Source organism: Necator americanus, chromosome II (assembly GCF_031761385.1).
Source record: "Necator americanus strain Aroian chromosome II, whole genome shotgun sequence".
Lineage (NCBI taxonomy): Eukaryota > Metazoa > Nematoda > Chromadorea > Rhabditida > Ancylostomatidae > Necator > Necator americanus.
In genome coordinates, this window is record NC_087372.1 from 30,608,752 (window position 1) to 30,622,466 (window position 13,715).

The 13,715-nt window shown below is 41.3% G+C and overlaps 1 protein-coding gene across 1 annotated transcript; it reads right to left on the bottom strand.

The window, feature by feature from the left end:
• Window positions 1–8,152: 8,152 nt before the first annotated feature.
• Window positions 8,153–9,812, bottom strand: RB195_019972 (uncharacterized protein; the record flags this gene model as incomplete). The annotated part of the gene is made up of 3 exons (XM_064188070.1): window positions 8,153–8,315; window positions 9,003–9,152; window positions 9,733–9,812. The coding sequence occupies 3 exons, from the start codon at window positions 9,810–9,812 to the stop codon at window positions 8,153–8,155; spliced, it is 393 nt and encodes a 130-aa protein (XP_064043951.1).
• Between the last annotated feature and the right edge of the window lie 3,903 nt (window positions 9,813–13,715).

Consider the following 13,715-nt stretch of genomic DNA (forward strand, 5'->3'; position numbering starts at 1 on the left):
AGCAGAATCTGCTCTGTGACTCTGTGAACACATCGAAGACCCCTCGCTTTTTTTCCCCTAAATTGTCGCGCACATGCTGCCAGACCGTTTCTTTTGATCTTTCGTGCATGACCACGTGTTGGTCGTATTGTCCTTCGTGCCGGAAATTTTGTACTAGCACCTTTTTCTTGTTTTCAGTATTTTTTTCATCTTTCTTTCATGTAATAATGTATGAATATAGCTAAGTCATAAGGTAAAAAAAAAGAAATATACATAAAGGAACAGCCAATTTATTAAGAATTATGAAAATCTCCATCAGAGACGAGCACTTAAAATGGAGTGAATCGTCGCTGGGTTGACCCTGCTGTAATCTACGAACATAAATGGGATGATTGCTATGAAGGGCATGGAAAACGAAGTTAGTGCGCGAATTGGAGTATTCGAAGTGGAACGAGGAAAAATTGTGGCGGAGCGATTGCATATGGCCGACTATCAAATTCTCGAAACAGCACAAATTGGGGGAACATTCCTTAAAATGGTTGAACACCACTAGAATCTAACATTCTATCAAGAATTTGTAATTTGATTAATTGACAAATCGTGCAAATCACTCTAAGAGCTTGTTCTCCTCCTTCTTGAGTAACATAGCTTTAAAGCTTTAAAGAAAAAAAAGAAACATAACCTAGCATAAAATGAAATTTCCGGTTCGCGAAAATCAGCATTTTCGATGTTTGCTCGTTTTTCGCATCTGAGAAAGTTCAATTAGATCACAAGTTTTCAAGAAAGGATGAAGACATCGATGGCATCCATTAATGTTGAAAACGATGTTTTTGTTAACTTGGTTTGATTTGTAAAAGACCCAAATGTCAAAAATAATGAAAAAAAAGGATGCTTAGAAAGTAGTCGTGAGGAAAAATGGATAAGTCAGATTATGATACTTGAAAACTGATTGTTTTTGGAAGAGAGAAGAACTGGTTGTTCTTGCAAGAGAGCAGAATTCTACGAACCCTTCCCGAAATCTGCAGAAGAAAAAGAAAGAGGCGGACGTGGGACGATATTGCACTACATAGCTCTCAAGAGTATGGTACATTACGATACAATTGGAGTTACACGGTACAGTTACACGCTCACACTAGAATAGGACGTAATTAGCTATTACTACAAACAAGTGAGGAGCACCACCTCCTAATCTGGGCATGAAATGTGCCAAAAGCCCCTAATGCATCAATTAATCCGACGAGACAACTCTTTACACATCAATCGGATTGATGAAATGAAACTGCGCAAGTACTCATGAAATTACCCCATAAAGCAACTTTTTGATACCATTCTGATATTATTGGTGTTCTGAATTTGTACGTACGATGTTTCTGTTCGTTTTCTACCGATTGCGTAGCTCCCAAAACCCTGCCTGCACTCAAAAGAATAAAATATTCAAACCCAAACGAAAAACGTGAAAGGAAGTTTCCAGAAATACCGAACTTCGCCACAGGACTTGGGCGTGTGGTCTGTGAGAGTGGTCGCGCATAGTGTGTTTCGCGAAAGTCCTGCGGCGAGCCGTTGTGGATTCTGGACAATGAGAATCCTCTTCTCGTTCCCCTTCCTCCTCCATCCCAAACGCTGCTCTTAATTTCACTTCGATGATCCAAAGTAACAATTCCATACAATGAATTATAGAAAATGGAACGCATCAAACTTTACGCGTCAAGGAATTATCTCGGCACGAAACTTCTAGATTTCACAGTAATCATTCCATTTCTAGTGGGCAGTAATCCGCCCACGAGAAATGGCAATCTTAAATCCATGAAGTGGACAATATGCGAATTAGAAAGGAAAACATAAGATACATCTAGGACACACGATATCTCGCCCCACGCGAATCCAGTACATAATCTTATTGGGCCCATTGCGCTTTGTGTAGGAGTGGATCTTTTCAGTTTTAACCGTTCAGAATTATTTTCTTTATAACAAAACAAACGTCAACTATAACTTGTTAGTTCAAAGTAGTCGAGCGTTGTTTGTGTGTTGAAGCGTTCATGGAAGTTGTTTCTTCGTACGGCGAGAATGCTAACATTGCCACCTTTAGATTGACCAGAAAAAAATTGGGACTCAAAAGTTCAATTTAAGAATATCTGAAGCAAAAATCCCTGGAGGAAGAACAACTACTGTGAGTATGTAGAGGTGAGAAATGGAAGCCAAGCTGACACCAATCGACACCCAGCGACCGTTGCCTAACGAACCGTTTCATCAGATTATCCGAGGCTTTCAATCAAAGAAAGGAAAATCCGGGTTAGAAAAAACAAATATCGCATAGACCTGTCTACGCTGGGTCCAACACACAAGCTGTCACAGTTGAGTCATAAAACCATACATCACACTTAGAATTTCTGCTTATAATACATAATGAGGGCGGGAGTGGTGTAGCGGTCAGAGGTTCCGCTTCCTGTACGGTCGATCGGAGGTTCGAATCCGCCCTAGTGCTCACCAAGCCTTTCATCCCTCCGGGGTCGATAAATTGGTACCAGACTTGTATGAGAGGATAAAAACACTGACTTGACACATCGGCTAGCCACCGCAAGTCAGTGTATAGGCCAGTTACACGTTCGTAAACCTCAAACGATTCTGAATGGAAGTGAACGTAGGGGCGGATCCCAAGCGGAATGATTAACGCCAGAAACTTTTTAAACTTTAATACACAATGATACGTTTATTGAGGTACTAAGTTTAACTAAAATCCCTTTTTTTGAGACCACGTAGGAAATACACAAGTGGTTTCCTCTTTTAACCCTAATCGTCCTGTTCGTAGTTTGCCCATTCCTTTTTCTACTTCTTTTCAGCTGTTTTTTTTTTCAAAATGGTATAGAGTTTTTCTTTGTCTTATCTATGAAACACTACTTTGTTTTTTTTTTACATTAATTTTTATCCGTGCGAAACGAATCTCCCGGACTGATCATCCAATGGGCTAGGAAAAACATGAACGAAAAAATCCCTTGCGCTCCACCCCACTGATTGACCAGACCACCATATTTTTTAGTGAGCGTTTATTAGCAACATTCAGTCGGCAGCATATGTTAGAGGCACTAAATGTACCACGAACATGGCGATACTGGAATCTCCCCAAAAACAGATAAGGATAGGGTGTGTATATATACTGTGTATACAGTATTTTTACAGTATATTTCAAAAGTATATATCCACCCAGAAGTTGATGATTTTTCGTTCCTCGCTCATTCCTACTGAACCGAAGCCGCCTTATTAGATTTCTCGTGGTCAAAAATAGTTAGCTACTTGTTTTTGGAATCAAGTTTTCTTCTCAAATGAGAGTGGAACTATCTTGAAAAAAATTGTTTATTTAAAAGTATGTATCCATCCCAAGATTTTCATCAACTTGAAGTCTCTCTCTGGAAGAGTGTGCATTTTTTGGTGGGAAAGAAATACAAAAAAAAAACGAAATAAAAATAAAATACATACTTTCAAACAAACAATCGTTTGAGACGTAAAGTTTTTCCAAAAACTTTTTTCTAACTACTTATTTTCAACCGCGAAGAATCTAACGAGGCCATTTCGGTTCAATAGGAATCATCGAGAAACGTGAAATTGTCAAATTCAGGGTGAACATACATACTTTTGAAACGCCCCATAGAGTATGGTAGTGCAATTACGCTCTGTTCCTCCCCAGTCCTTTCCCCCCATGTTCCAAAAATGGATTGGAGAGTTGCCTTACCGATGATCAATTTCTTTCACGAGGCACCAAGCGACACGTCACGTATGGAAAGATGTACGCACCGCGTCAACCAACGAGGTGACGCAATCGGCGGATTTGCTGGTGCTGTCTCGCCCGCTCGCAGTCAAACGCGGCTCGTACTCCTGCGCTCGCTGGTGGGCGACATCGCGGTGCCTCATAGGAGCATTTGAGCGATCTCACAGCGTTTTTCAAGACGCGATTAGGATGAACTGAGCGTGATCGTGCCTTATCTCGTATTCTACATCCCTAACCGTATCTTCTCGTCGAAACATCCCAACACCTTCACTGTGGATAAGAGAAGGAGCCAAGGTTGCGGCAGGCGCATGTTGCCAATTAGGCTGCACTTGATCAAAGCCGACTATAGAAGACATTACTCTCTAAATTTCTTCTATTCTTATAAGTAATGCTAATAATGTTATAATATTATTCCTCCCATATGAAGAGTGATGGCGCCTAGATAGGAGCAGACTACTTAGCAATGGGATCCCTACCGTTCATCATGCGTACCTTGCTTACAGGCAATATTGATCGCATAAGAGGCTAAAACTCGCGACAATTCGCCGAGAAAAATGAATATCGTAGAAAATGTTATGAAAATGCGACAAAGAGCACGGTCAGCACTCTCCTACAGTTACCATGAAGACAGTTCTCCTCAAAACGTTTGGTGAAATCAACGTAAACCATCTACTACTCGCCACTGTCGTTGTCCCGTCCTACCCGGAACTGTGATTTGTTTTATTTTGCCAGTTTTTTTGTTATTCATTGCCTAGTACAATTGTCCTCGACTTATGAGAAATCAATCTTACTCTAATCTTAATCGAATTCGACGGAAATTTTGTCCTTTACTATCTTCCATTTTAATCATATTATGAAGGATTTTAACAGAAATTCAATGCGTTGATAGGCGATATGACCGAAAAGTTCCAAATAGCCAGTGATCGGAACTTTTTGATCCTCATATAACCGAAAAAGTTTACTTGAGCACTGAAAAAGCACATTATACTATAATGACTGCAACTTGTCGGTTATAAATGTCATACAAGATCCAAGATTGTTAACACTCTTTATTACAGCTAACGTTTCGGCAGGTCACTATCACATTAGAATTGCCTAAATATGTCCTAGAGGATAAAGGATAAAGTGTTTAATTGATCTGCTTTGGTTATCCTACCGTGTTCAGTTCAACTCAGATTCGTTTGAGGTTTACGAACGTGTAGCCGGCTAACTGCCCAATATAATGAGTTTTGGTGGCTAGCCGACGTATCTACTAAGTGTTTTTATCACCCCAAACAAGTGTGGCATCAATTTATGGACCTCGGAGGGATGAATGTTAATCATATACTCGAGAAGCAAATAGTAAAGTAACCCGAAGAGAAAAACCAGCAATGTGAAGGTGAAATAACATCTGAAAAAAGAGAATTTATGATATAAAGGATAAAAGGATAAAGTTTCTGGCGTTAATCAATCCGCTTGGGATGCGCCCCCACGTTCACTTCAATTCAGAATCGTTTGAGGTTTACGAACGTGTATCTGGCCGATACAATGACTTGCGATGGCTAGCTAGTGTCAAGTCAGTGCTTTTATCCTCCCAGACAAGTCTGGTACCAATTTTTCGACCACGGAGAGGTGAAAGGCTTGGTGAGCACTAGGGCGGATTTGAACCTCCGATCGATCGTGCAGGAAGCGGGACCTCTAACCGCTACACCACACACACCACGGCTAAATTCCGTATCAATCAAGCAGTGATCAAAAAAAGAGAACTCGAGAACTTTCTGGAACTTCAAGGCGCAAGTGTACAACGGCTGGATATCACGGTATTGCTGATGTTGAGATCTTCCAACGAATATATTGTTGGGGTTACAGGTTAGTAAGTGCGATCATCCTCAATTCCCCCTAACTGTCCTGGCAACAGTGTGGGAAACTGCCCTGCGGCGACGGGTCTCTTTACGTGGCACCTCCCAAGGTGTCCGTCTGTGAGAGCAAGCGTACACGTCGCGTCTGCCAGCAATCGGAAGAGACACTGTCGGCTGCCTATTGATTGGTATATTCCTGCTTATGCTTACGTGGCACGTTATTAAGTGCCACGTAGGGAAATTTGATCGACAAGACCTTTTCTCAAGATGTTTCTCAAGGCAATTGGAGGAAATTAAGCATGATCATGATTATACCATCGGTAACCCTACATACTTGTGGGAAGACCCCAACATTGTTAGTTTTGTGGTATCCTGCCTTTAAACAGCAGAAAGTACGTGGGAATGTTCAGACAACTTACGTTGAATCCACGTATGTTGGAAAAAAAAGACGTAGCTTTTTTAAACAAAAAATGTCTGAACAACTGAGAAGATATCCACATTAAAGGAAGATCCTAACAACACTGCTGATTTTAACGGCAAGCGTTCTTTTCCAGCTACGGCAGCGGTAAACACCCCTTTGAGTGGTTATTAGATAGCTTCGTTTTTTGCCGAAAACTTCTCGAGCAAAACAAAATAAGACTCCTAATTGGTACGAAGCCGCTACCTTTGTGTCTGGTCTCTCTCAGAACAACTAATCGAACACACACACACAAAAAAAGATGAAGCGGAGGAAAAATGCTACGGCTGATGGTCAAGATATGTGTTAAGAGGTCAGCTCCTAAGAAAGATACAGAAGTTCTCGTTTTAAAAAGTTTAAGAAAACGAACGTCTGCACAAACTGCCTTCCACCTTTAATAATTAGAGATTTGTCACGAAGTTAGATAGCAATATTCACCGCTTTTCTGTACATAGTGTAATTTTCTGGGATAATTGTACAAGTGCAGTTTTTTTGCGGCAAAGCGATGTATTTTTTAATTACGAAAATCCTGAAAGGTACAGCGTATTTTATCTTTGGTGTGCCTAGTATGCTCGACAGACTTGTCCCCGTATAACTGTAACATATTCGCATATTACAAATGAAGTAACGCGAACAACAGTCATAACGTTAGATTCTGCCTATTAATGGATTAGTGGATATATATATATATATATATATAAAATTCAGAACCATAAATAACTAAAACCTTTCTTCAGTTTTAGCTTGCACAATGTTTTCTATCTTTTTCTTGTTAGATCCAGGAAGCGACTCCAACATCTATAGGAAGGTAGTAGCAAGATGTTCGAGGAACAGGAGCAAAGTGTTAGAAGGAGTATGGCACATGATAGATTCTCTGTGAAAAGGGGAAGTGGAAATAACGGGAAAAATCACAGCTCTTTCAAGGTACAGAACAATTTCGTTGCTGGACGTCTAGCGTAAGACTGGGATTTCTGGAATATGCATAAGTGCTCTTCTATTTGTTTAGAATAGCCGTAATACAGTTGTTATTGTATAGCAGTGAACCAGTGGGGATTTACGATATCAGTGATTAATTAGAGAAGGAGCAAAAAAGAGGACAGAGACGATGCACCACAGCAGTAGGTTAGCATCCTATGAGCATTCTTTCATAGTCCTTGCACTCGTTTTCTGAACAGAAGCAGAAAATGTGAACAGAAATTACAGTGAAAACCACAGGAATAACCGCTCGATATGCGCGTAACATTGAATTCGGGAGAATAGAGACTACAAAAAAATGGGAATAATCGAAATCTCAGCAAGTACGTCACTCCCATACCACTAAGGGTACGTGTCGCTCGGAAGGAAATTCTGGTTTCATGTTACAATAAAGAAACATCTCGTAGAGTATATATGGGTGTCCGCGCAGGAATTCGCAATCGACTAAAGGAAAAAGAAGACATAGAAAATATCGTTTTTTCTTTCCTGTTTTAGGTGCGTTAAAATAGTGTACACAATAATTTGAAGAATAAATTGTAGGTTGAACGTAACTACTTTGTCATAATAACGTACGCATCAAAAAATATTCAGATAGGTTATTGTTGTTTTGATTGAGGTTTTTTTTGAGGTCAGTTGTTTTAACACTTACTTTCTAAGGGCTGAAGAGTCTTGCGGTTTGTTTTGAGCTCAACGTCCGAATTTCTGATGTCTTTTAGCAAGACTAAGACTACTACTATGTTTCGCTACTTTTCAATCGTACTACTTTTATTCTACCAATTTCCAAACATGAGCAACCATTGCTGTGCTCCACAAGTTTTTGCGTGTGTGATTGATACAGAATTTGGTTTCCATGCTGCATTGTCGAGCGTCTGCGAAATTTTCATTGTAAGACGCTTGAAACATGATATCATCGAACATGATGCCTGACATCCCCTGAACGACCACCAATTCTCTAGGTGCTGATTGGCCTCGGGTTTCTTTGAGCCACAATTCTCAAAACGATATAAAAAGCAAACGATTACCTTTGATTTCTGGAAATGGGTCGCGATTTTTCATGTTCGCATATCCTGCAGGAATTCAGAACCTTCCAAATGTTCTCCCTGCTATCATTTCAGTGCCATATAAAGTATGATGCGCGCTGCGTCAAATCATCATGTTTTTCACACCGGCGCCTTCTAAGGTTCCCCGAAGAGTTCCGAGTCCTGGTAAAACACACGCATCCAGTGAATGAGGAGATGGCTTGGCAGCAGTTACAAAAGGACGAGTTTGCAGATGTCCATGAATGTCGTGATGGAAGTGGCTGAAGCTGGAAGATATGAATAGAAAGAATACTCCGAAAAAGAAAAAAGAATACTAAGAAAACCTTTCCAAGTAAGGCGATGCAGTTCTCGGTGCTACTTAGGTAAAATTAAAATAGTATTATAATTAGGTTGGTACGGAAGTCTTGTACCAAAGTTTATTTTCTGACCCAGAATTTCAGAGACCTTGAATTGTTTTTTTTTGGCAAGTGAACATAGCAGAATGTCGTAGAAGCTCTCGCCAGAAAAGCATATAAGCGCGCGTTTTACTGGGATTCAACTATGACTTCAATAAACTAAGGCCAAATTTGAACACTCGTGTTCTACGGATTCCTGCAAGTCTACAACACAACCGCTCGTATTTGTGCTACGTTCAAGAGCGATGTAGTATCCCGCTGGACTGTTGCACATTTGTTCCAACGGTTCGAGTCAGGATATACCTCGAATGACAGAATAAACAAATGATAAGTCCCAAGTTCGACCTTCTTTGAATCTTGGCATCGTAGAGTTTGATTGTGTCCTACTGTGTCTCTGATTTTTCCAGGCCCTGAAGAAGACGCCGAAACGTTAGCCAGAGTAAAGATCAATAGCAATCTTGGTTCTGCTCAAAGTGTAGTACACAATCAAACAAATGATAGTCAGACGGAGTCAAGTCAGGAGAATAAATTGGGTGCGGTACAACTTCCCAACCAAACCTGGCACTTTTCTGGCGGGTAAGTTTTCCCCCGTGAGGTAGAGCATTGTCATGAAATAGAGCAACATTGCAAACTTTCACATGCTCCAGGCAAATTGCATCTGCCAATTTCTGTAGTTGGAAAGAGTAGAGTTGAGCAGTCACGGTGTACCTAAATGGGAGCAGCTCATAGTATCCCGCTGGATTGTCGCACGCTTGTTCTAAGGGTTCGAGTCAGAAGATATCAGAAGATATATATATATATATATTTTTTTTTCTTCTTTTAGAAGTGCGAAAGTTCGACTTTCCTTGAATCTTGGCATAAAGATTGCAACTTGTTGATAGTCAAATTTAAGCAACAGCCAATATACAAATCTTCTTTTATTTCTTTTGGAGGTGCTTCGCCACGCGGGAACTAACTTTTCGGCCCTGTATGATTAACATACAACACTCTCATCTTCTGTAATGATTTGGCGGAGAAAGTCCTATCAGTATAGGCGCAGAAGCAAAGACTGACACGCACTCACTCTTGTTGATAGCTTCGTAGAACTCAATTCACAGGGCGCTCAAATCGACATCACTTTTCCGTCCAGAGCTTGAAGACATCTGACGATTGTTCCACGGGTCGCAACCAAGTGTCGTCAACAGGTCATGTATAGTGACATTAGGCTTGTCTCAAAGGGCGTCGCGCAGAGCTTCATCATTCCAATCAGTCGAGCGATCAGAGCGAAGCCGAACTTTGAGCGAAATACCTCAGTACTCGAATCGTTGGACCAATCGGGCGCCAGTCCGTTTGTTCTAACGGTTCGAGTAGTGAGGTAGCGGGATACATCCCTCTTGAACGCAGCACAGGTATGAGCTGTGGCGTTGAACGCGTTGTGGCAGGAATCTGAGGAACACGACTGTTCAAATTTGACTTTGGTTTATTGAGTCCATGGTTGTATGCCACTAAAATGCGCGCGCTTATACACCTCTCTGGTGAAGGCATCTAAAGCATTCTACCAAATTCAATTGCCAGAAAATGTTAATTCAAAGTCTTTGAATTTCTGAACAAAAAACTTCAGTGCAAGACGTTCGGACCAACCTAATAATTTATAGGTCACAGAAACCGTGGGCAATTTCTCGTGAGAGGGATATCATGGAATTTATTTAAGAGATATTAAAGAAGCATCGTTTGAGGGGCGGGTGTGGCGCAGTCGGTCAGAGGTCCGTTGTAGCCACACGGTCGAGGGTTCAAATCCGCCCTAGTGCTCACCAAGCCTTTCATCCCTTCGGGGTCGATAAATTATTACCAGACTTGTCTGGGAGGATAAAAACACTGACTTGATCATCGGCTGGCCCCCGCAAGTCATTGTATAGGCCAACACACGTTCCAAAACCTCAACGATTACGAATTCCAGTAAAACGCGTTGGCGCATCCCAAGTGGATAGATACGCCAGTGGCTTTATCCTTTTCTTTAAAGTAGCATCTTTGTGTGCTTGGACAGCATTTTTCTAGTACACTGCAAGCCTCTTCTAGTGTAATTCGTCTAAAAATGCATGAGATGCGGGACCAGTGTTTTCCAATCGAGAGTGTGTTTGGCAGAGACAGCTATCGATTGATTTCGCTGACGGGAGTACGGTGTGACAAGAGGGGTCCTGAAGAGATTTCCTATCAACAGGCAGGAAAGCAACAAGGATATGGGCAAAACAGCGGTCAAACTTCTAGTTCAGCCTCTTTGGTTGTACTCTCTTTGGTTGATTCTGGTCAGTCCTGTATTCTAAGCAATGTTTTCGGAAGCTTTGAGTTACAGGAAGAAGAAGAAACAACATTTCAAGAACTATCAAAACTTGTAAGCCTCTATTTTTCGTCTCTTTTCTCTCTAATATTACAATTCCTATGTCTCCTGTATCATAGTCATGTCAAAACGATGTGAAGCACGGTGCAGTTGCGTAAGTGGTTGCGCTCGAAGTGGCGCCATTCACATTGTGGTTGGAATCGAAGTGATGCTATCGCGAAGTGCGGCGATAGATGATACTAGCAAGGATCCCTTCCTTCAATTCTGACTATTACGCTCCATCTCATCGCTTCAAAAACTTATGCAACAGCGTCTTGTTCCAAATCGTTTTGACTCACCTATATCCCAAACAGACCCACATCATGGTCCAGACAGGCATAATTTATAGCGCATATAATGAAGATCTTTTGTTGATAAAAAAAAACAATCTAAAAGCCAGGATACATAACAATTAAATAATGAATTAATTGAGCAAAGCGAAAAGAAGAATACAATGGCATACTCCGATTTGTTAATCAGACATGCTTTGCGAATGGTCGCTCCATTCCCACAAGAACTGATAGCGTTCGGAATACGCAGGATCTCAATGTCGTCAATTCCTTGAAAAAGTGAAGGTATAAGGTCCAATCAACTATAAGCATCCCATTATACAACACTATCAGATTATTAGTGTAGTGGTTTTTCACTGGTTACAGGAGGAAAGAAATGTGAAATGGAAGTTTACACCTATCTACCTATCTCCGACAGGCAATGATGGTAGGTCAAAAATGGCTGTAGGAAACAAAGTGCAAAAAACAAACAAAGGAACAATGTGCGATGTAGTCTCCAGCATAACGCTGTTCACAGGCATCCTCATAATCCCGAATCATCTCCAGGCATGTACCGTAAGTTGCACAATTTGTTTGTGCCACTTACGGTATATGCCATGACGTGGCAAGGAATAACCCCATTAACACCAGAAGAGCAGCGAAAGCGGAAGATGCCAACACATAAGCTTCAGCTCGACTACGTTCTGACAAAGAAAATTTGTCAGATATTTTGTCAGATATCCTATCCTAAAATCCAGAGCTGTCTGGGATGTCGCATTCGTTTCCGCCCATTTCATGGTACGGTTTCAGAAAAGGTATCGGGGACCTCAACATCAACCGAAGCTAGACTTGGTAGGTCTGAAAAACGAAGGATACAGAAAGAAGCTCCGCCAGAAAGAAGTTACGAGTCTCCATGAATATTGGATTACGGACAAGGAAGAAAGTGGATGAAGCTGACTCTTTCACTAAATGCATTCAGGACGCTACAAGGAAAACGCTCCCGGTTTTAGCGAAAGATAAAGACGGGGAAGACGTTCGCCTTTGCATCTGCGGAGACAATACCAATGTACAATTCTGTACGTATTGCTCGGACTACTGGTGACTTCAGCCAAGAGATGCGTCGAATCTCTTTTGTTTGGCATCAGTGCAAAACTAAACAAAAGTTAACAGAGGGCTGATGATGGGTCCAAAGGAAATGAAGAAAATTTCGTTTATTGATCAGAGCTCTATGAACTCGATCCTTTCATAGATTGTGCTTCAACTATCCGAAGCGAACGAGGATAAGATCATTTCTTGAGTATGCTGAAAGTAGGAACATAACAAACATTTACTCGTGAGTTAACAAACGTACCTTGTACAGCCACAATCAGAAGAACCTGAAACGAAGAAAAGTGAAATTAGCGAATGTATCAATCAAAATCAAAAGTAGTGTGAAAGAATAAAACAACGAACCATCACAATGCTATGCAGCAGAACCATTTCCTCTTAAAATGTGGCCTTTCTTCTGAAAATTAGCTACTAAGGTTACGCCCACGGATTTATTTTTTCGCTTTAAAAAATTTGGAAATAAAATTTTCAATGATATTCAACGGCACCTTTGCAGAAATAGTCGCCGATCGTGTAAAAACTACGGCTTGATGCGTCGGGTAAAAAATAAATCCGTGGGCGTAACCTTAGTAGCTAATTTTCAGAAGAAAGGCCACATATAAAGAGGAAATGGTTCTGCTGCATAGTACTGTGATGGTTCGTCGTTTTATTCTCCCACATTGCTTTTGATTCTGATTGATATATTCGTTAATTCCTCTTTTCTTCGTTTCAGGTTCTTCTGATTGTGGCTGCGCAAGGTACGTACATTTGCTAACTCACGAGTAATCGTTGTTCATGTTCCGATTTTCAGCGTACTCTCAAAGACAAATAGATTTGGTTCGCTTCGGATAGTTGAAGCACAATCTATGAAAGGATAAGGGATATGAAGGGATAAGATGTCTGACGTTAATAAATCCGCCATGGATATGCAACCGTGTTCACTTCAATTCAGAATCGTTTTAGGTTCGCGATTTACGCATGTCTGACATGTACAGCGACTACAGAGGGGCTAGCCGATGATCAAGCTAGTGTTTTTTCTCCTCCCAAACAAGTCTGGTACCAATTTATGGACATCGGAAGGATGAAGGGCTTTGTTGGTGCAGGGACGATTTTGAACCATCAATCGATTGTGCAGAGAAAGTGAACTCTTACTGACTGCGCTGTAGTAGGGTCAAGCCGATATGAAGCAGAGTGCAGTTGCGTAAGCGCGTGCGGGCAAAGCGATGCGGTCGAGCGCAGCGGTTAGAGTCGAGGGTGGTTCTTTGCTAGCATCATTCTTTCCTGCAAATTGCGATGGTCCCACTTTGATTTCAACCGCTTTCTCCGCTGCGCCGCTACGAGCGCAGCCACTTACGCAACTGCACCGTTCTTCATGTCTTTTTGACCCTACTATACATCCGCCCCTAGAAGTACATAATGCCACACCACAGTTCTGAGTAAAAGCGATTGGTTTGCATGAAATCATCTCTTTTGCGAATTGGCTACAAGTTAGTAGTGCATATACCGGACACTTCGAGTGCAGACTAGGTGTACGCACGTTTTGGAGGCTGACAGTCTTTGCAG